The sequence below is a fragment of the Amblyraja radiata genome, chromosome 4 (genome assembly GCF_010909765.2).
Source record: "Amblyraja radiata isolate CabotCenter1 chromosome 4, sAmbRad1.1.pri, whole genome shotgun sequence".
NCBI classification, from domain to species: Eukaryota; Metazoa; Chordata; class Chondrichthyes; order Rajiformes; family Rajidae; genus Amblyraja; species Amblyraja radiata.
The window spans coordinates 60,849,452-60,870,528 of record NC_045959.1 but is presented as its reverse complement, the minus strand read 5'-3'; the positions used below and the strand labels follow the sequence as shown (position 1 = coordinate 60,870,528).

Here is a 21,077-nt window from a genome sequence, read left to right as displayed (position 1 = left end):
CTCTAAATCCTTCCTATCCATATATCTGTCCAAATGTCTTTTGAAATTGTAATTATATCTGCTTCTATAGCTTCCTCTGGCTGCTCATTCCAAATACGGACTACCCTATCAGTGAAAAGGTTGCCCAAGGTACCCCTTAAGTCTATCCCTCTCACTTTGAGCTATGCCTTCTAGTTTTAGAATCGTACTGTGGGGAAAAAGACTGAGAGCCATAATTGTATCCTTGCCTCTTGTATACTTCATTAAGGTCACCCCTCAGCCCACTACCCTCCAAAGATAAAAGTCCCAACCTCTCCCTATAAGTCCAGGTAACATCTTGGTGAATCTCTTCTAAACTCGTTCCAACTTAATGACATCCTTCCTATAGTCGGGCAGTCATGCACCTGTACTCTCAGATCTCTCAGTTCTGCAACACTCCCTAGGGCAAGGGTTCCCAACCTGGGGTAAATTTATCCCCAGGGGGTAAATTTGTTGAATTTGGATTTGTACATGTTTTTTTCTCATTGACTGACTGACTGTTTGGTTCTGGTATACTGGTATCTGTTCATCATTAGTTGTTCATAAATAAGTGAAATAACATTGTTATGTGCTATTAAAGATGGGGGAAAAGGTTTGGAACCCCTGCCCTAGGACTTTACCAGGGTCGTGCCCTGGTTTTACAAACCAAAGTGCAACGCCTCACATTTGTCAAAGTTAAATTCCATTTGGCAGTCCTTGGCCCAGCTTCCCAACTGATCTAGATTTTGTTGTAAGCTCAGATATTCTTCCTTACTGTCCACTCTACTACCAAGTTTGGTATTGTCTGCACATGTTAACTATATTGATAAAAATCAGTTTCACGTTGAACTTGCACATTAAAAATCAGTTTCAGGTGTATTCCAGAGTTGTCAAATTTTGTTTTTGGATGGTTTATTGTTTATTTTTGTGTATATAACAAACTAATTAACTCTGCCAAATACTGAAACGTAATTTAATTTGAAATTTTGTAACACATCAAAATCACATTATTTCCATGTTTATTGTTGGTCGCTAACAAGATTTGAAATGTTACATTATTACAATCACATTTTGAAGGCATTTTTCTGACGAGTTCTGTTCGTGATATGTTATTCTTTGAAACATGATCCTCTTATTGTCATTCCATATTGTCATTACACATTACAATAGTTAGCAATCTTTTAAGATTAATACTGCATGTGGGATGAAGATTTAAGCTTATTCTCTTGTATGTGCACAGGAATGACTCCAACAAGACCAGCTCCTGCCTGCAGCCCTAAAACACTGGCTTTGGATTTATCTGATGGGCAGGCTCCGAACAAAAGAATCAGAAGAGAGAGTGCAAAGAAAACCTACAGGTATTAAAAACATAGGAATTAGCAGCAGGAATAGGCCATTGAACTCTTCAGGCCAGATCCATATGATCATAATTAGTCATCCACTTCAATTTGTCATTCTTGCTATCTCCCTACATTCCCTGATCTCTTTAACCTTAAAAAAATTGGAATGCCTAATGATGTAGCCTCCACCATCTCCTGTTGTAGAGAATTCCACAGGTTCACTGGCCTCTGGGTGAGGAAATTTCTCTTGATTTCAAAGGTGGCACAGCAGCACCAGAGATCCAAGTTCTATCCTGAGTTTGCATGTTCTCCCTGTGATCACGTGGGTTTTCTCTGGTTTCCTCCCATATCCCAAAGATATCCCCTCTCATTCTTCTGAACTACAGAAAATATATGCCACACCAACTGCATGTGTCATTTCCCTTACTGGCAACAGAGGGGTGCAGCAGTAGAGTTGCTGCCCTACAGTGCCAGTGACCCAGATTCAATCCTGACTATGGGTGCTATCCATATGGAGTTTGTACATTCTGCCTGTGACCACATGGATTTTCTCTGGCTGCAAGGACCTGTGGATTTGTAAGTAATTGTCTTCTGTAAATTGTCCCTAGCGTGAAGGTAGAAGTAGGGTACGGGTGATTGTTGGTAGACACAGATTTGGTGGGCCGAAGGGCTTGTTTCCACGCTGTATCTCTAACTTAACTACACTAAACAATGTTGTTTTAATAATTGCCATTCTATTTATCCCTTCTAAGATAATTGAATCGAGTCAAGTCAATTCAAGTCAAATTTTATTTGTCATTTGCACATAAGTGCAGTGAAATGAATTTGCCAGCAGCAGTACAATTAAAAAAAAAAGAACACACAATACACAATAAAAATTTAACACAAACATCCACCACAGCATTCATCACTGTGGTGGAAGGCACAAAATTTGGTCAGTCCTCCTCCATATTCCCCCGTGGTCGGGACCTCAACCCTCCGCAGTCGCCGCTGCGGGAGTCCAGATGTTCAGACAAGGTACGTCCAGGTAAGTCCTGAATCAGTGCTTCCCCACCGGAGACTGCGGCTTCAAGTTGGTGCAGGCTGGCAGTCGAAGATCTAAAGTCCCCGCCGCAGCCAGAAGCACCGCAGACTGCAGGGCAGGCAGTCGGAGCTCCTCTCCAGGGATCCCCGGCGAGGGACCCCGCTCCGGATGGCAAGTCCCCGCCGCACCCGCGGTAGAAGTAGGCCGCGGGCCGGCGGTCGGAGCTCTTCTCCCGGGTCCCCAACGAGGGATCCCAGGCACCGGACGCTGCCAGCTGGAGCTCCGCAGACCACGGCTTCAAGCTGCCGTGGGCCAGCGAACGGAGCGCTCCCCTTCGGCGACCCCCGGCGAGGGCTCGCCTGCTCCGCCACGAAAAAGCCCTCGCTGCGCCCGTTGCTGAAGCCCCGGGCATGTCTCCGGGAAAGGCCACACCGATCCTCGATGTTAGGCCACGGGGGAGGTGACATGGAAAAAGTCGTCTCTCCATGGAGGAGGCGACCAAAGCGGTTTCCCCCTTACCCCCCCACGCCAATCCCCACACAAGACGCACAGAGAGACATTAAAAACACACATTAAGACACACTAAAACAACAAAAGTAGAAAAAACTAACACGCTGCTGGCAGGGCTGCCGGCTCGCAGCGCCCCCACCGACCGATTGCTGGAAACTTCATGAAATGACAGTGGGTGACAACTTTTCTTTTACCTTTAAACAGTGCAGAAGAATGGGTTTCAATACCTTTGAGGAAATCACAACAGCTGCCTTCAGGATCGGGATTAATGGAAACAAATGGAAATACTTTGTCACGGAAAAGGAAGGCCTAGAGAAAATGTAGTTGTTGGGGACATATTACCTCAAAATACCATTATTACATCCTTAAGCAGTTATGTCTTTTCAAAAATTTTCGTACATTTCACAAAATAAAATATCTCATTATAGTGCCAGGAGTCAGATAAGATTGTTTTTGAGGTGAAATAATGTACATAGCGTGAAAGAAAGACTGAGCAATGTACACGTGTTCTACAAAGATTTCTATCCAACTGTCACAAATATATTAAAACGTATGTTGGTAGATAATATGTTCATTTGTAGTTATTTAAAATGAAAAGCTTAATTTTGTACATTTAACTTTGTACTTTTTATTTTTTAACTTTTTTCCAAACGTTCACAGAACTTTGTCACAGAGCAAGAAATAAAGCCTTTTTATAATTTGATGCTATTTTTCTTAAGCATTTTCCAAAGTGAAATCTTCTTTAACCATACAGCACATACACTAGTTTCTTGAAACATTGATTATGTGAAACAAGTGTCATTGCTTTCCCATTTGTTTCCTCCTTGAATGTTTACCGTTTCTATTTTCCTTGTTGAGAATCAGGTCAATTTGGCCCAGTAGTACATCCTTCTGTATTATTTCTACATTTAAGTGGATAAACATTCCAGTTCTTAATCTAGTTGTGGTTAACATGGGTAATCAATAAAACTCTTAAATGTTTTATTTTTCTCAAAATTCAAACATTTCCAAAATGTTTTGTCCATATCTCCATTTTGTTTTTGCCTTGCCGTTTGTTATCTTGAATTGATTGAATACAATCTTAGAAATTTTAATCCTAATTTTGGACCATACCCCAACGTACCAATTTGCTCAGATGCTGTGATTCCCCTTTCCAGATCCCTCTCCCTGGCGCATCTTTTTTTTTTTTTTTAACAAATGCCCTTTTGAAATATTGACGGTATCATGCATACACTTGGTTCTCCACCCTTAGTTCGACCTGGAAATACTTATCAACTTCTAGAATGTTTTTATCTATACATTAAGACGGGTAATCTGTTTTCATTGAATGAATGAATGAATGAATGAATGAATGAATGAATGAATGAATGAATGAATGAATGAAAACTTTATTGTCATTCAGATATACACCTAGACACAGTGCACCTTGAACGAAATTTCGTTGCATTTGACTCTCCAATCAGGTAAATAGTAAAAGTAAAAGTGCTAGGTGCGTCCATAAAAATGCCTCATGTGCATGGTTCTGTAAAATAAATATATATAAAAAGTTTTTAAAAAGTGTCGCTATTTTAAAAGTTCTAGCCTCGGTTTTGTTGATTGTTCAGTAATCTTATGGCCTGGGGGATGAAGCTGTTGCAGAACCTGGTTGTCCCGCTCTTCATGCTGCGGTACCTCCTCCCAGAGTTAAGCAGTATAAACAGTCCAAATTGTGGGTGTGTGGGGGCTCTGTTAATGCCCTTAGCTCTAATCAGACAGCGCTTGTACCCCATGTCCATGATGGAAGGAAGAGAAGTCCCAATGATTTTTTCCGCTGTCCTCACCACTCTCTGAAGGCACTTCCAGTCCGCAGCTGTACAGCTGCCGCACCACGTAGAGATGCAGCTGGTCATGACCGACTCAATTGTGCTTCTGTAGAAAGTGGCGAGGATGGGAGGGTGGAGGTGTAAACTTCTCAACCTGCGGAGGAAGTACAACCGCTGCTGTGCCCGTTTTGCCAGAGATGTAATGTTTGTGGACCAGTTTAAGGTGTCCGTTATATGCACCCCCAGGAACTTGATCTTTTTCACCTGCTCCACTGCTGAGTTGTTGATGCAAAGTGGAGTGTGACTGGGCTGAATTTTCCTTCTGAAATCGACGACAATCTCCTTGGTTTTGTTCACATTTAGGAGAAGGTTGTTCCTGCTGCACCAGCTCACGAGCTGTTCCACCTCCTCTCTATATGCCTGGTCGTCGTTATTGCGGATGAGGCCCACTACTGTTGTGTCATCCGCGTATTTGATGATATGGTTAGTAGTGGACCTGGCGACACAGTCATGTGTCATCAATGTGAAGAGCAGCGGACTCAGGACACAGCCCTGAGGGGATCCGGTGCTCAGTGTGATGACCGAGGAGGTGTTCTTCCCCACCCGCACAGACTGGGGTCTTTCAGAAAGGAAATCCAGGATCCAGTTGCATAGTATGGTATTGAAACCTAGGGGTGCCAGTTTGCTCACCAGATGCTGGGGGATTATCGTGTTAAATGCTGAGCTGAAACCAACAAACAGCATCCGCACGTGGGTGTTCCTCTCCTCCAGGTGTTGTAGGCTCAGGTGGACTACAGAGGAAATAGCATCCTCTGTGGAGCGGTTCGGGCGATAAGCAAACTGGAACGGGTCAAAACTGGAGGGGAGTTTAGAGACCATGTGCTGCTTAATAAGCCTCTCAAAGCACTTCATTATTATTGGTGTGAGTGCTACGGGGTGGTAATCATTCAGGCAGGTTATTGTAGACTTTTTGGGAACTGGTATGATGGTGGCTGTCTTGAAACATGATGGAACAATGGCCTGGTTCAGGGAGATGTTAAAAATGTCTGTCAGAACCAGAGCCAGCTGGTCGGCACATCCCCTAAGCAGACGCCCTGGTATGTTGTCCGATCCGGCTGCCTTTCGCTGGTCAATACCCTCCAGGATATTGCGGACTTCAGCAGTTTCAAAAGACAGTGTCTGTTCTCCTGGTTGATGCTCTAATTTCCTCATTGTAGTGGTGTTCAGTGCCTCAAACCTGCCGAAATGATTATTTAGTTCATTTAGAAAGTCTGTGTCATCCTTACAAGACATCTGAGGGGCCTTGTAGTTTGTTATGGCCCGGATGCCTTCCCACATGTTCCTGGTGTTGGTATCATCCTGGAAGAAACCCTGGATTTTCTGTCCGTCGGCGCGCTTTGCTTTCCTAATTTCGCGGTTAAGGTTGGCTCTCGCTGTTCTCAGAGCTCCCAAATCACCAGATTTAAAAGCCGCATTTCGTGCTTTCAGCATGGCACGCACCTCTGCAGTAATCCAAGGTTTGTGGTTGGCCCGGGTTGTGATGTTCCTGATGACAGTGACGTCCTCCATGCACTTCTGTATGTATCCCGACACTGACATGGCATACTCATCCACATTGCTTCTAGATACGTAAACCTTGTGCTTTGTTGTAATTGAATATGAATGCACAAATTCAATAGACAGTTTGGCTCTAAATGTAATGAAAACAATTTGGTGCAAGTCATCCCAGGAGTCTTTATTTATCATGTGCACCGGGTATGAACCTGAACAATGGAATTCTTGCTTACTGCACTTTATAGGCACATTAGACACAACGACAATAAATACACAATAAATGATTCGCTTTTCCAAGTAAATCAGACCATGATGGTGCTGATCCTTTTCTGACTGTTTTTGTACATTATCTTTCATGTCTTACCATTTTTATGGACAACATTTTTGTGCTGCCCTGCCTTTGTTTAAAATTATCTTTCTTCTGTTCTCATGTTGCTTGTGCTAATTTTATTTCAGATATCTATTGCCTATAACTTGGGGGAAAAAATGTCATGTCATCTTTTCAGACGGAAATAGTTATGCGTGATATGGAAAACTGGCACTGCACTTCAAAAGCAGGCTTGTGAATTGATCAAAATATTTAGATGTGGAATTGAATCTTATTGATAGGAGAAGAGTTTGCCCTTTAATATTTAACAATCACTTGTGGCATGGTCATATTTTATTCTGATTTAAAGGTGTGCAATAGAATTATAGGGTTACAAACTATTACAAAATGCTTTGAGGCCAAGAAAATGATGTTGGATGATATAACTGCAAACATCCCATGTCTATTAATGTAAGTTCTTCTCTTGATAAGTGTTGTATTTTAACTGGGACATTTAAATATTTCAATTGTGAGTTTACTGAATTTAAACAAAAACATTTAGTCCATGTGTTCAGCTTCTTGCAAGTAACGTATCAATGATCGATTGTCAGAAAAGGATACACAAAATATCTAAATGTATGGTGATGCAAAGAATTGGAGATGGTGGATTCTTTAGTAAAACACAAAGTGCCGGAGGAACTCAGCGGGTCAGGCAGCCTCTGGGGAGGGAATGGACAGGTGGCGTTTCTAGTCGGGATGCCTCTTTGCAGGAGGCCAACAGCACATTTCACAAAGACATGCACTAGAAGGCAGAAAATGCTGTGACAGTTCTTGTAGGTATCCTCAAAAGCAGAAGGTATGACGTTAATAAAGCCTCTATGATGATGGAGACATTTTTTTTCATGTGGATAACAAGTTTTGCAATGCGTGTCAATCTAGGGCACCCTGCTGGTCTTAGTCTGCCTTGCCATGTTTTTATTCTTCTTGTGCTTGATCATTTGCCACAGTTGTTGATAATGCTTAGCGTTCAAAGAGCTGTACTGCATCGGATCAGGCTCCTTCAGCTCACCTTGTCCATGCCGGCCTAGTTGACACATTTGCTATCCCCATTTGCCGGCATTTGGCCCACAGCTCTCCTTCCTATCCACATATCTGTCCAAATGTCTTTCAGAGGTCATAAATGTATTCACTTTTATAGCTTCCTCTGGCAGCTCATTCCAGATGTGTACCACCATCTAAGTGCAAAAAATTTCCCCGAGGTCATGCATAAATATATCCCCACTCACCTTAAGCCTATGCCCTCTAGTTTTACAATCCTCTACACTAGGAAAAGGACTGAGTGTTCACTTTACCCATGTCCTTCTAAGGTCAACCCATCAGCCACCTCAACTAGAAAGAAAAAAGTTCCAGCCTATAAATTCAAGCCTGCTCACCAAGGTAACACTATGGTGAATTTCTTCTGCACTTTTTCCAACAGAAGCATTGGATGAACCAGGATGTCGGCAATCTTCTGAGGACTAGATTGTAGGCATTCAAATCTGGCAACCCATTAAAATATAATGCATGAAGCAAGTGAGCACAAATTCAGAGCCTCTCTTATGATTCCTGCAGGCAAATTGTGACTAGTCAGCAAGGATTACATTTTGAAAATTTGAGCAAAGCTTTTAGTGGCGTAAATCCACACCATTAACTTCTGTTCTGATGATCACTAATAGGAGAGGTCGTTGAGTGCAATAGTGGGCAGCAGAATACTTTAATAAATAACAGCCAATTCAATGATAACATCTTTAGGGTGACTGTCCTTGGCATGTGTGTCATATCTAGAATGGCATCTTGTACTAATGATACATAAAATACTGCAAGATGCAAAAGATCCTAGGAAATTTGACACCGGTTTTTTTAACTTGAGAAAGGCTGAAAAGTCTTTCGCTAGCATTGCAAGTACAAATTCAACCAGAAGGGTGTGATACGGTAGTGATAATGCAGCACAAAATGCTCGCAATATCTAATTCCATTGAAGCTCTAAAAAAGCATTTCTATCAACTATGCATGCTAGCATTAATAGAGCACCCACGATGCCTTACATTCGTACAGCCTTGGGGAACCAATACCTCATGACCTGTGAATGGATTTTATATTTTACATTAACCTGCCTTAAAACTTGGTAAACCTCAAATACTGCTTATATAGTAAACTGGATAACTTAAGTATCATAAAGAGTCAAGAGTGTTTTATTGTCATATGTCCCAGACGGGACAATGAAATTCTTATTTGCTGCAGCACAACAGAATATGTGAATATGTAAACATTGTATATAACGGGGAAAAAAGTTCAATAAATAACAAATATACTGCAAATAACAAATAATAATAGTCTTTTGCAGTTCAGAGCGCATAGCTTATTCGTTGTGTTTAATAGCCTGATGGCTGTGGGGAAGTAGCTGTTCCTGAACCTGAACGTTACAGTCTTCAGGCTCCTGTGCCTTCTTCCTGATGGCAATGGTGAGATAAGTGTGTGGCCAGGATGGTGTGGGTCCTTGATGATTTTGGCTGCCTTTTCGAAGCAGCGACTACGATAGATCCCTTCGAAGGTGGGGAGGTCAAAGCCAGTGATGGACTGGGCAGTGGTCACAACTTTTTGTAGTCTTTTTTGTTCCTGGACGTTCAAGTTGCCGAACCAGGCCCCAATGCAACCAGTCAGAATGCTCTCTACCGTGCACCTGTAGAAGTTTAGGAGAATCCTCTTCTACATGCCGAATCTCTGTAATCTTCTCAGGAAGTAGTCACTGATGTTCCTTCTTTACAATTGCATCTGTGTGCTGGGTCCAGGAAAGATCTTATGATATATGCACGCCCAGGAATTTGAAGTTATTGACCCTCTCCACCATCTTCCATTGTGAGTCCAAATCCCCTACTAAAGTCCACAATCAGTTTCTTGGTCTTACTGCTGTTGATAGCCAGGTTGTTGTGCTGGCACCATTTGGTCAGTCGATCGATCTCACTTCTATTCTCTGACTCGTCCCTATCTGTGATTTGTCCAACCACAGTGACGTCATCGGCGAACTTGATGGAGTTTACACTATGATCGGCTACGCAGTTATGGGTATAAAGCAGGGGCCTGAGCACGCAGCCTTGAGGTGCTCCAGTACTAATCGTTACTGAGGTTGAAGTGGTTCCTCCAATTCGAACAGACTGATCTGTGGATGAGGAAGTCGAGGATCCAATTGCAGAGGGATGAGCAGAGGCCCAGTTCTGGGAGCTTGGTAACCAGATTAAACGCCAAACTGTAGTCTATGAACAACAGCCTGATGTAGGTGTATTTATTGTCCAAGTGATTCAGTGCGGAGTGGAGAGCCAGTGAAATTGCACCCTCGGTTGACTTGTTGTGGCAGTATACGAACTGTAGTTGGTCGAGGTTCTTGTCGAGGTAGGAGTTGATGTGCACCATAACCAACCTCTCAAAGCACTTCATCATCACAGACGTTAGTGCCACCGGGCGATAGTCATTGAGGCACGTCACCTTGCTCTTCTTGGGCACCGGTATTATTGATGCCCTCTTAAAGCAGGTGGGAACCTCAGACCTCAGAAGTGAGAGGTTGAAAATGTCTGCAAAAACTCTCGCCAGTTCTGCACAGGTCTTGAGAACTCGACCGGGTATACCATCGGGTTCATGCGCTTTCCGAGGATTCACCCCCCCTGAAGGATTTTCTGACGTCGGCCTCTGTGACTATGACTGTAACACCGTCAGGGCGAATAGGGGCTCGGGAAGGCACATCAGTGTTCTCCCTATCGAACCGTGCGTTGAACGCATTGAGCTAGTTGGGGAGTGATGCTTCGCTGTCGTTTAAGCCGCCTCCTGATTTTGCCTTGTAGGAGGTGATGGCATTCAAGCCCTGCCACAGTTACCGAACATCCGTCTCATCCTCCAGCTTAGAGCAGAAGTCCCTTTTGGCCTTTTTGATGGCCTTACCAAGGTCGTATCTGGACTTCTTATAGACCTCTGCATTGCCAGACCTAAATGCCCCGGATCTGGTCTTCAGAAGAATGCGGATCTCATGGTTCATCCAAGCCTTCTGGTTAAGAAACACTCGGAAGGTTTTTATTGGAACGTATTCCTCCACACATTTCCTGATGACATTTGTAACAATTGTGGCGTATTCATTCAGGTCTGTTGCCGAGTCCTTGAACATTGCCCAGTCTACAGACTCCAAGCGACAGACGTCTGCCTGGGGTCGGATGTAGACCGCGGTCAGGATGATGAAGGCGAATTCCCTCGGTAAGTAGAAGGGATGGCACTTCACCGCCAGGAAAAGCTTTTCCCACAGAGTAGGGAAGATTCAAACAAGGGGACATGACTTGAGAATTAAGGGACTGAAGTTTAGGGGTAACATGAGGGGGAACTTCTTTACTCAGAGAGTGGTAGCTGTGTGGAATGAGCTTCCAGTGAAGGTGGTGGAGGCAGGTTCGTTTTTATCATTTAAAAATAAATTGGATAGTTATATGGATGGGAAAGGAATGGAGGGTTATGGTCTGAGCGCAGGTATATGGGACTAGGGGAGATTATGTGTTCGGCACGGACTAGAAGGGTCGAGATGGCCTGTTTCCGTGCTGTAATTGTTATATGGTTATAGGTGTTCCAGGTTTGGAGAGCAGGAGTTAGATAGGACTGCCATGTCTGAGCACCATGCAGAGTTGACCATGAGGCAGACGCCCCCTCCTCTCCCTTTCCCAGATGCCCGCGTACGGTCCATACGGTGGATGGAGAACCCTTCAGGCTGGACCGCTGAGTCTGGGGAGCTGGGAGTGAGCCATGTCCCTGTGAAACAGAACACAGAGCATTCCCTCAGCTCCCTTTGGTAAAGAAATACTTTTCAAAATTGAGTTGCTGCTCACTTGCCTTAACAAAAAAATCGTAAATGGATTATCTTCCATTTCATCATTCCTAAAAGCGTTATTTAGTTGAAATCTCTCAAACTTATTTTTTAAATGAATCAACTTATGGAATGCAAGTGGAAGGAGAATACATAAGTCCATAAGTAAAATGCAAAGTCACCAGCATAATGAAGGATGGGTCTCGCCCCAGACTTCTCCCCTCCCTTTAGGCAAAAGGTAGAGAAGTGTGAAAATGCTTACCTCCAGATTCAGGGAAGGCTTGTCTCCATCCTGTCACCAACTAGAGAGCGGTTCAGAGATACTATCTACCTCATTGGAATCCTTCAAGCTATCTTTAATTGGACTTTTATGGATTTTATCGTGCATTAAACATTATTCCCATTTATCCTGTATCTGTACACTGGGCGGCTTGATTGTAAATATGTATGGTCTTTCTGCTGACTGGATAGTATGCAACAAAATAGCTTTTCATTGTTCCGAGGTACAAAAAAAGTTGGGAAATATGAAAAATAATATTTCATAATGGAGTTTTCTGGTCAAGCTAGTTGTGAAATTTAACACTTGCCAAATTTCAGCTTGCTTTAAATTATCACACATAATACATGACATAGTTCCATCATTATATTAGCCTTTCAGGACCAATCTCCAAATAGTAGGAACAGTAGCTCCTAATAGTTAATAAATCTCCGAATAGTAGCATAATGTAGAAAATATCTATTTCCATTAACAACTAACCACACTGCCATGGTATCTATTCAGAAACTCATCTGATACACTGTTGACTGACAAAAATATTATGACCTAGCTCACAATGAAGTTGGTCATTTTTAGAAATCTTAATGCTATGGTGTTTTGGTTTCAATTGTTGACAGTAATGCAGTTTTAATTAATAACATATGAGAGAAGTATCTTTGGAGAACATTTTATTTTTTGTGGCTTCTCTGTTGTATACTACTGGGAGAATAGTGGAAATCAAATAATTTGAATGATGTGCAAGATCTCACCACTACATTTACTACATTTCACTTATTGGTCACCCACAATGTTCATCTAATTTCCCATAGTTCAATGGATGTTTTGGTGGGCAGAAAGGATCACATTCTAAGGTAAATGAGTTGCAGGAAGGAGAAAGAATGAACACGAGGGAAACTAAATCTACAGGGAACGAGCTTTGATCATAATGAGGGAGTTGATTCATTGGGAAAATAAGGGTTCAGTCCATAGAGAAAATGAGACTGGGAAGAAGGGAATTTGAGATTGAGGGTTATTATTCATTTGGAATAGGAACATGCAGACAGGGAATGATTGAATAGACCTTGGAACCCGATACAATATTGGAATATACATAAAATACTGTTGGCCTTTATTTGGTTTCATTGGTATCTCAGAAATAGTACAAGCATAAAGAGATTTGTCTATTTGTGTTAGCATCCTTTTCTCGTTAGTTAAAATCTTAATCAAAAGTTGAAGACTGGAGTCAAAACAAGACTGTCATTGCCCTAATACTTTCTTGCTGCGATGTTGCACCTTGCCTCAAGCAAACGTCCTGCAGGAGTGGAACTAATGTAATATGTTTGACATATGACCACTCCAGAACCGAGGTCACCCCAACCTCCACAGTCAATCTACAGCATTCATATGGGCGGTATTTCTACGGCACAGTGGCGCAGCGGTAGAGTTGCTGTCTTACAGCGGGAGAGACATGGGTTCAATCCTCACTATGGGTGCTATCTTACAGAGTTTGTACGTTCTTCCTGTGACCGCATGGCTTCTCTCCAGGTGCTCCGGTTTCCTCTCACACTCCAAAGACAAACAGGTTTGTAGCTTAATTGGCTTCAGTAAAAATTGTAAATTGTCCCAAGTGTGTTGGATAGTGCTAGTGTGTGGGAGTGATCACTGGCTGGCGTGAACACGATCAGCTGAAGCGCTTGTTTCCACGATGTATCCCTAAAGTCTAAAGGTGCCATTTGTATTTGGGCACCTTTTGGGCACTCTTGACATTGGAATGAAATCTAAAGGAGGTTAGACATCAGGAGAGAATGGAGGAAGTGTAGAGCTGCTGTTAAACCAGTAACTAATAGAGGCCAATGGTCTAGTTCAGCCTCAGACACAATGCAGAAAGAGAAATGGTGTTGCTGTTTGTGGAACTGTATTGGACAGGCTAGATGCAGGAAAAATGTTTCCGATGTTGGGCGAGTCCAGAACCAGGGGTCACAGTTTAAGAATAAGGGGTAGGCCATTTTGGACTGAGATGAGGAAAGACCTCTTCACCCAGAGAGTTGTGAATCTGTGGAATTCTCTGCCACAGAAGGCAGTGGAGGCCAATTCACTGGTTGTTTTCAGGAGAAAGTTAGATATAGCTCTTAGGGCTAACGGAATCAAGGGATATGGGGAGAAAGCAGGAACGCGGTACTGATTTTGGATGATCAGCCTTGATCATATTGAATGGTGGTGCTGGCTCGAAGGGCCAAATGGCCTACTCCTGCACCTACGTTTCTATGTTTCTATTGCAGTGGGAGACAATAATGATGGCTTCAATTAAATAATTTTTATGTCAAAGGGGGATGGTGATAAGAGAACGTGCAGAAAAGTTTTGAAACAAGGAACTGCAGATGTTGGTTTGCGCAGAGGGACACAAAATGCTGCAGCAACTCAACGTGTCAAGCAGCATCTCAACTGGTTCAGCAGCATCTCTGGAGAACATGCACTGCTGATGATTCAGGTCAGGACCCTTCTTAAGGTTGAGACTTCATTATCAGATGACCTAGCTGAAAAATGGATAATAACCAAGGAATTATCATGGTGAGTGCATCAGAAGTGGCAATGTGGGAGTAGGTAAAAGAGCCATACAGGTGAGTTCTTTTGGAAATTAGCTTTCTGTTAACAAGATAAAATAATGTTTGGAACTTCCTGCACAAAAGGAAGAATCTGGATATTAGGTAGACCAACATTGGATACCATATAGGAAACGTACCATAGTGCAGCAGTCACACTTTTCCTCCTCATACCACTAGTCAAGAAGTCCATTGAACTCACATTGAGCCCTTTTCAGGTTTCTTGACTCAATGTCAAATGACCTCTTATGAAAATTGCAGAATTACATAGCGAATACTGCCTTTGTCAACTGCTAAATCTAACGGAAGTATCAACTAGTAAAATGGGAATGCTGGAGTAACTCAGCAGGTCAGGCACCATTTCTGTAGATAATAACAAGGAACTGCAGATGCTGGTTACCAAAGAAAGACACAAATTGCTGGCAATAACTCAGGTCAGGCAGCATCTCTGGAGAACATAGATGTGTAATGTTTCAAGTCAGGATTGCGGTGGGGGGGGGAAGAGGGAAGAGGTAGCTGGAAGAGAGGAGGGGCAGGACAGAGCATAGCCAGTAATAGGTGAAAATTGGCGAGTGGGGGGGATTTCTGGAGGACAGTATAATATAGATAAATGTGAGGTTATCCACTTTGGCGGGAAAAACAAGGGGGCAGATTATTATCTCATTGGGGTTAGGTTAGGTAAGGGGGAGGTACAGCGAGACCTGGGCGTCCTTGTACACCGGTCACTGAAAGTTGGCTTAGAGGTACAGCAGGCAGTGTAGAAAGCTAATGGAATGTTGGCCTTCATAACAAGAGGATTTCAGTATAGGAGTAAAGAGGTTCTTCTGCAGTTGTATAGGGCTCTGGTGAGACCACATCTGGAGTATTGTGTACAGTTTTGATCTAATTGGAGAAAGGACATCCTTGTGATTGAGGTAGTGCAGCGTAGGTTCACGAGATTGATCCCTGGGATGGCAGGACTGTCATATGAGGAAAGATTGAAAAGACTAGGCTTGTATTCACTGGAGTTTACAAGGATGAGGGGAGATCTTATAGAAACATATACAATTATAGAAGGACTGGACAAGCTAGATGCAGGAAAAATGTTCCCAATGTTGGGCGAGTCCAGAACCAGGGGCCACAGTCTTAGAATAAAGGGGAGGTCATTTAAGACTGAGGTGAGAAACAACTTTTTCACCCAGAGAGTTGTGAATTTATGGAATTCCCTGCCACAGAGGGCAGTGGAGGCCAAATCACTGGATGAATTTAAGAGAGAGTTAGATAGAGCTCTAGGGGGCTAGTGGAGTCAAGGGATATGGGGAGAAGGCAGGCACGGGTTATTGATGGGGACGATCAGCCATGATCACAATGAATCGAAGGGCCGAATGACCTCCTCCTGCACCTATTTTCTATGTTTCTATGACATGGACCGGTGATATTTCGTGTCAGAGTCCTACTTCAGACTGATTGTCGTATGGGGAGAAAGTTGGAAAAGTGATGGAGGCGGGACAAAGCCTGGCCAGTGATGGGTGGATAAAGGTGAGGGGCTGGGGGGTTGGGTAGTTTGGCAAATGGATGGACAAAGGCCAGAGATGGGAAGAAGACAAAAGGCTGCGAGATAAGGAGGGAAGAGGTGAAATGTAAAGCCAGATAGAGTGATATACTGCAGGTAGAAGGGGGTGGGTGGGAAAGAATGGGGTGGGACAACAGAAGAAATGCTGCACGGTGGCGCAGCGGTAGAGTTGCTGCCTAGCAGCACCAGAGACCTCGGTTTGATCCCGATTACGGGTACTGTCTCTTATGGAGTTTGTACGTTTTCCCTGTGACCGCATGGGTTTTCTCTGATATTTCTGTTTCTTCCCACACTCCAAAGACATGCAGGTTTGTTGGTTGATTGACTTGGATTTGTATTCTTGATACTAGTGTAAATTGTGTGTGTGTGTAGGTTTGTATTAATGTGTGGGGATCGCTGGTCGTTGCGGAGTTGATGGGCCGAAGGGCCTGTTTCCGCGCTGTATCTCTAAACTAAATTAAAATCAGTGGGAGGATGTGGGATGCAGGGGAGGGGGAAGAAGAGAATGGAGTACACAATACTCCAGATGTGGTCTCACCAGAGCCCAATACAACTGCAGAAGAACCTCTATACTCCTAAAATTGGAGAATTCAATATTCATACCATAGGGTTGTAAGATTCCCAAGCAACATATGGGGCGCTGTCCTTCCTATTTGCATGTGGCCTCAATCTGAAAATAGAGGAGATCCAGGACAGAAAGGTTGGTATGCGAAGGTGAATTAAAATGGTTAGACACAATGAACTGTATGTGCTGATTTACAAAAACAAAGAAAGTGCTGGGGGAACTCAGCTGCAAAAGATGATAGGGTGTCGTTTCAGGTTGGGACCCTTCTTCGGATTTGGAGCAACCGGCTATTGCTGTTTAATCTGGACTGAAACATCTTATAAATTGTGAAGTATGTTCATTTTGAGAAAAGCAGACGAACGATTAGGCATTATTATAATAGTCACACTGCATTTGCTCCCAGCAGTATAAACTAATCTGTTCCTCAGACGCCTGAGAGATTCTCTCATCGCGGTAAATTGCCCCGAGCCCGACGTTTATATCCATAAAAGGAAATCGGACACGAATGTCCGGTAGGTGTCCTAATTCCATCTTTGATTGGGTCCAATTTAAACAAAAATCTGCCTGCAGTAAATTTGCGAAGTGTTGGTGCAAACGTTACGCACGTACACACCGGGGTGGGGTAGGGTGGGTGGGTGGGTGGGTGTTGCGAAGGCAGAGGGGATGAAGTGTGGGGGTGGGGGGGGGGGGGGGGTTGAGTGCTGAGCTGATGTTTCATCCCACGGACGCCTGAGTCTGGGATTCAGTGTGAAATTAAGGTCTGCTCCGTGACTCATGCTGGCAGCGAGACCAGAATGTGGTATTCGGAGCTGGAAACATTTATTCACAGGGGTCCGAAATTCAACACGGCCCAGCCCAACCCATTATTATATGCGAGTTTTCATGAAGAAAAAGAAAATCACCAAGTTCGCCTTATACTTTGAAACAAGTATGTCACAACTAACCCAAACGTGTATTTCTTCAACGCACACACACACACACACACACACACACACACACACACACACACACACACACACAATAAAATCCGAGAAAGCAAATCCTTAGTTCTCTCTGATTTAATCACAAAAGTCAGCTGGTAAAACTAACTTTTTTAAACTGTTCCTGGCACTTCTGGATTATTTGAGATGAAATTATACTATGTTCTGTGTAACATAAAAGTTTAATTTGATTTAATCTACAGAATCTAATGAAAAGAATCACAGTGATGTTAGACTGTAAGCATAAACCACAAACGGCAGGCAATATAAATATCAGTGAAGATTTCTTATTCAAGTTATGATTAACATTTTGGACGATGCCCACAAATTACTACTTTCTGAAATGAAAATACTCTTTCTTTTTCTCTCCCCCTCTCTTACAGATGGCTGCTCTTCAGTGTCAATGTCAAATCAGAGGCATCCTTTAAAGGGTCTCACCTAACAAGCCAGTCTGTTGCATGTTTCATAAAATGAGTGCTGGGAAGATGATTCAATCTTGGGATCTTTACATTTGAAGCCAAGGCTATCACTCCTAACATCTACTGTAGCCAGCAAATGTGATGTCATTAGCTGGAGTAGGACTCTTAGCTGACGTTTTCTCCCAGCACAGAGAAAGTAGAGCAGATCATGGTGTTCCAATAAAATTATGAGAGGAATAGATCATGTAGTCGTACAGTCTCTTGCCCAGAGTAGGGGAATCAAGAACCAGATGACATAGGTTTAAGGTGAGGGGGGAAATATTTAATAGGAACTTAAGGGGTAACTTTTTCACACAAAGGTTGGTGGGTGTATGGAACGAGCTGCAGGAGGAGGTAGTTGAATTGAATATAATTGAATAAAGGCAGGTACTATCGCAACATTAAGAAACATTTGGATAGGAACATGAATAGGACAGGTTTAGAGGGATATGGGCCAAACGCAGGGAGATAGGACCAGTGTAGATAGGACATGTTGGTTGGTGAGTTGGGCATATGGGTCTGTTTCCACGCTGTCTGACTCCATAACCGATCAAGATTCCCCATCTACACTAGTCCCACTTTTGGCCTATATCCCTCTTAACCTTTAACCTTTTAACATAAGCTAATTAACTACCAACCTGCATGTCTTTGGGATGTGGTAGGAAACCAGAGGAAAACCACACAGTCACAGGGAGAATGTACAAACTACAGACAGCACCCGAGGTCAGGATCAAACCTGGGTCTCTGAAGCTGTGAGGCAGCAAATCTACTGCTGTGCCACACGCTGCCCAGATAATATAGTAGATGTTATAGTACCTACTTCTAGTACCTCCTCTGGCAGCTCGTTCCATATACCCACCACCTTCTATTTGATGAAGTTGCTCAAGTTCCTATTAAATCCCCTCAGCTTAAACCTATGGTTTATGATTCCCCCACTCTGGGTAAAAGACTATGCATTTACCCAATCTATTCCCCTCGTGATCTTATGCATCCCAACCTCCCTTAGCTCAGGCCCTTAACATCCTCATAAATCTTCTCTGCACTTTGAACAGCTTAACAACATCCTTCCTATAGCAAGGTGCCCAAATCTCAACACACTATTCCAAAAGTGGCCTCACCAACAACTTGTACAACTGTAGCATGACATTACAACTTCTATACTCAATACTCTGATTGGTGATAGCTGCGGTACCGACAGCCTTCTGTCAAGAAATTATATAGTTGCCCTCCTAGATCTCTCTGCTTTACGACACACCACAGGGCCCTGCCATACTCTTTCAAGGTCTTGACTTCCCGAAATGTAACATCTCGCACTTACTGTATGTGCATTGAACTCCATTCGTGTTCTTCAGCCCATTTGCCCAACTGATCAAGATCCTGCTGTAATTTTTGATAATCATCTTCATTCTCTACTATACTACCACTTTAGTGTCATCTGCAACCTTACTAATCAAGCATTTTACATTCTCATCCCAATCTTTGATGTAAAGCACAAACAGCAGTGGACCCAGCACAGATCCAACTGTGCAGGATTAGCAAACCTGCCTACCAGAGTATTGGAGATAGACACAAAAAGCTGGAGTGACTCAGCGGGTCAGACAGCATCTCTAGAGAAAAGGAATAGGTGACGTTTCGGGTTGAGACCCTTCTTCAGATTGAGAGTTAGCATCTAACTGGTATGAATATTGATTTTTGTAACTTCAAGTAACCCTTGCATCTCTCCCTCCCTCCCTCCCTCCCTCCCTCCCTCCCTCCCTCCCTCCCTCCCTCCCTCCCTCCCTCCCTCTCTCCCCCCTCCGAATATGATGTTCCACTGCACCTTGTCTATTTTCTGGAAATTTTGATAACACAAACAATCCAACTGCTGTCTTTTGAAATCTACATAAAATAGAAGAAGATAATTTAAAGGCTGAACAAGCTGGCATCTCTAGTTTGCAGACTTTGATACCACACCGGACACTGCATTTTCCCATTGAGGATTTATTCTCCTGTTTGACTAGAAATAGACCATTCTCCAGTCTCTTTTAGTTACCCTCGACTGTGTGATTATAATTAAGAATAAGGCTGTTGTAATTACTTCTTATATTATGTAGTTTACATTAATGAGGTCAGTTTTAACTATCCAATGTATGTGATGAATAGATAATCAAGCAAACTGGAAAATGAGTTTAACCTAAAATATATTAATGTTTTCAACACATTTAGTTCCCATAACTCTCTCAGAGAAACTTTTTAACTTGTAAAACCACATTGATTTTACTGGAAGTAAATGATTTTCTCTTAGATAGAATTTTGAGAAATAATATAGTATAAATAAACAAGATTGCATTCCTCAAAAGTTTTGCACACATTTTATTTAAAAGTGCAGTTGCTGTTGGTGTACAGAGAAAAGTTGCAACTGCTTTTGCAAAACAAGATCCCATAAGTAATGTTTTAGTTTAGAGATACAGCACAGAAACAGGCCCTTCGGCCCACCGAGGTCGCGCTGACCAGCGATCCCCACACACTAACACACTAGGAACAATTTACAATTTTACCAAACCGATTAACCTACAAACCTGTACATCTGGAGCACCCGGGGAAAACCCATGCAGGAGAACGTACAAACCCCATACACACAGCATCCGTGTCCAGGATTGAACCTGTGTCTTCGGCAGCAACTCGACCGCTGCGCCACTGTGCCGCCAAAGAGGAAACAAACACTAATGTGCTTTTCTGTACTGTTGTTTTGTGGGAAGAGTATTGATTGCTCAGTGTATTGTGTATTCACTTATCCTAAAATAAATAAATTCCTTTGTCTTTACACATTGTCTTAGATTTTTTTTTAAAGCAAAAATATTATTGGATTTTGGCACTGTCAAGAAAATACAATCAGTGTAGAGAATCAAACCAGACTGAGTAAATGCAGGTCTGATGTGCTGTCAAACGATGCAAACTGGAAAATCACCAAACCTGTAAATCATCTACAAATACTACCCGGTGCTGTAGGGTCATGATAATCTGCTACAACTTTCCAGGACTAAAGAAAAGAAAATCAGCCAAGCATCCACTCCTGCCTGTTATCCATATGTTTGCTAGAAACATTGGGGGTGTTAAAAGACGATAGGGCATAGTTTTAAGGTGAAAGGAGGCAAAGTTTAATGGAGATGTGCAGGGCAAGTTTAAAGGAGATGTGCATAATCAAAGACGATTCACATCCCGGCCACTCCCTCATCTCCCCTCTTCCATCAGAAGTGTGAAACTGCTCACCTCCTGTTTCAGG

The 21,077-nt window shown here is 42.9% G+C and overlaps 1 protein-coding gene across 1 annotated transcript in view; it reads left to right on the top strand.

Moving 5' to 3' along the window:
* smchd1 (structural maintenance of chromosomes flexible hinge domain containing 1) overlaps positions 1–3,579 on the top strand; it is a 124,611-nt gene extending 121,032 nt beyond the window's left edge. The window contains exons 47-48 of the mRNA XM_033019603.1: positions 1,238–1,355; positions 3,076–3,579. Coding sequence (XP_032875494.1) covers positions 1,238–1,355; positions 3,076–3,184 — 227 coding nt within the window. The 3' untranslated portion in view covers positions 3,185–3,579. The remainder of the gene's footprint in view (positions 1–1,237; positions 1,356–3,075) is intronic.
* The last annotated feature ends 17,498 nt before the right edge of the window (positions 3,580–21,077 follow it).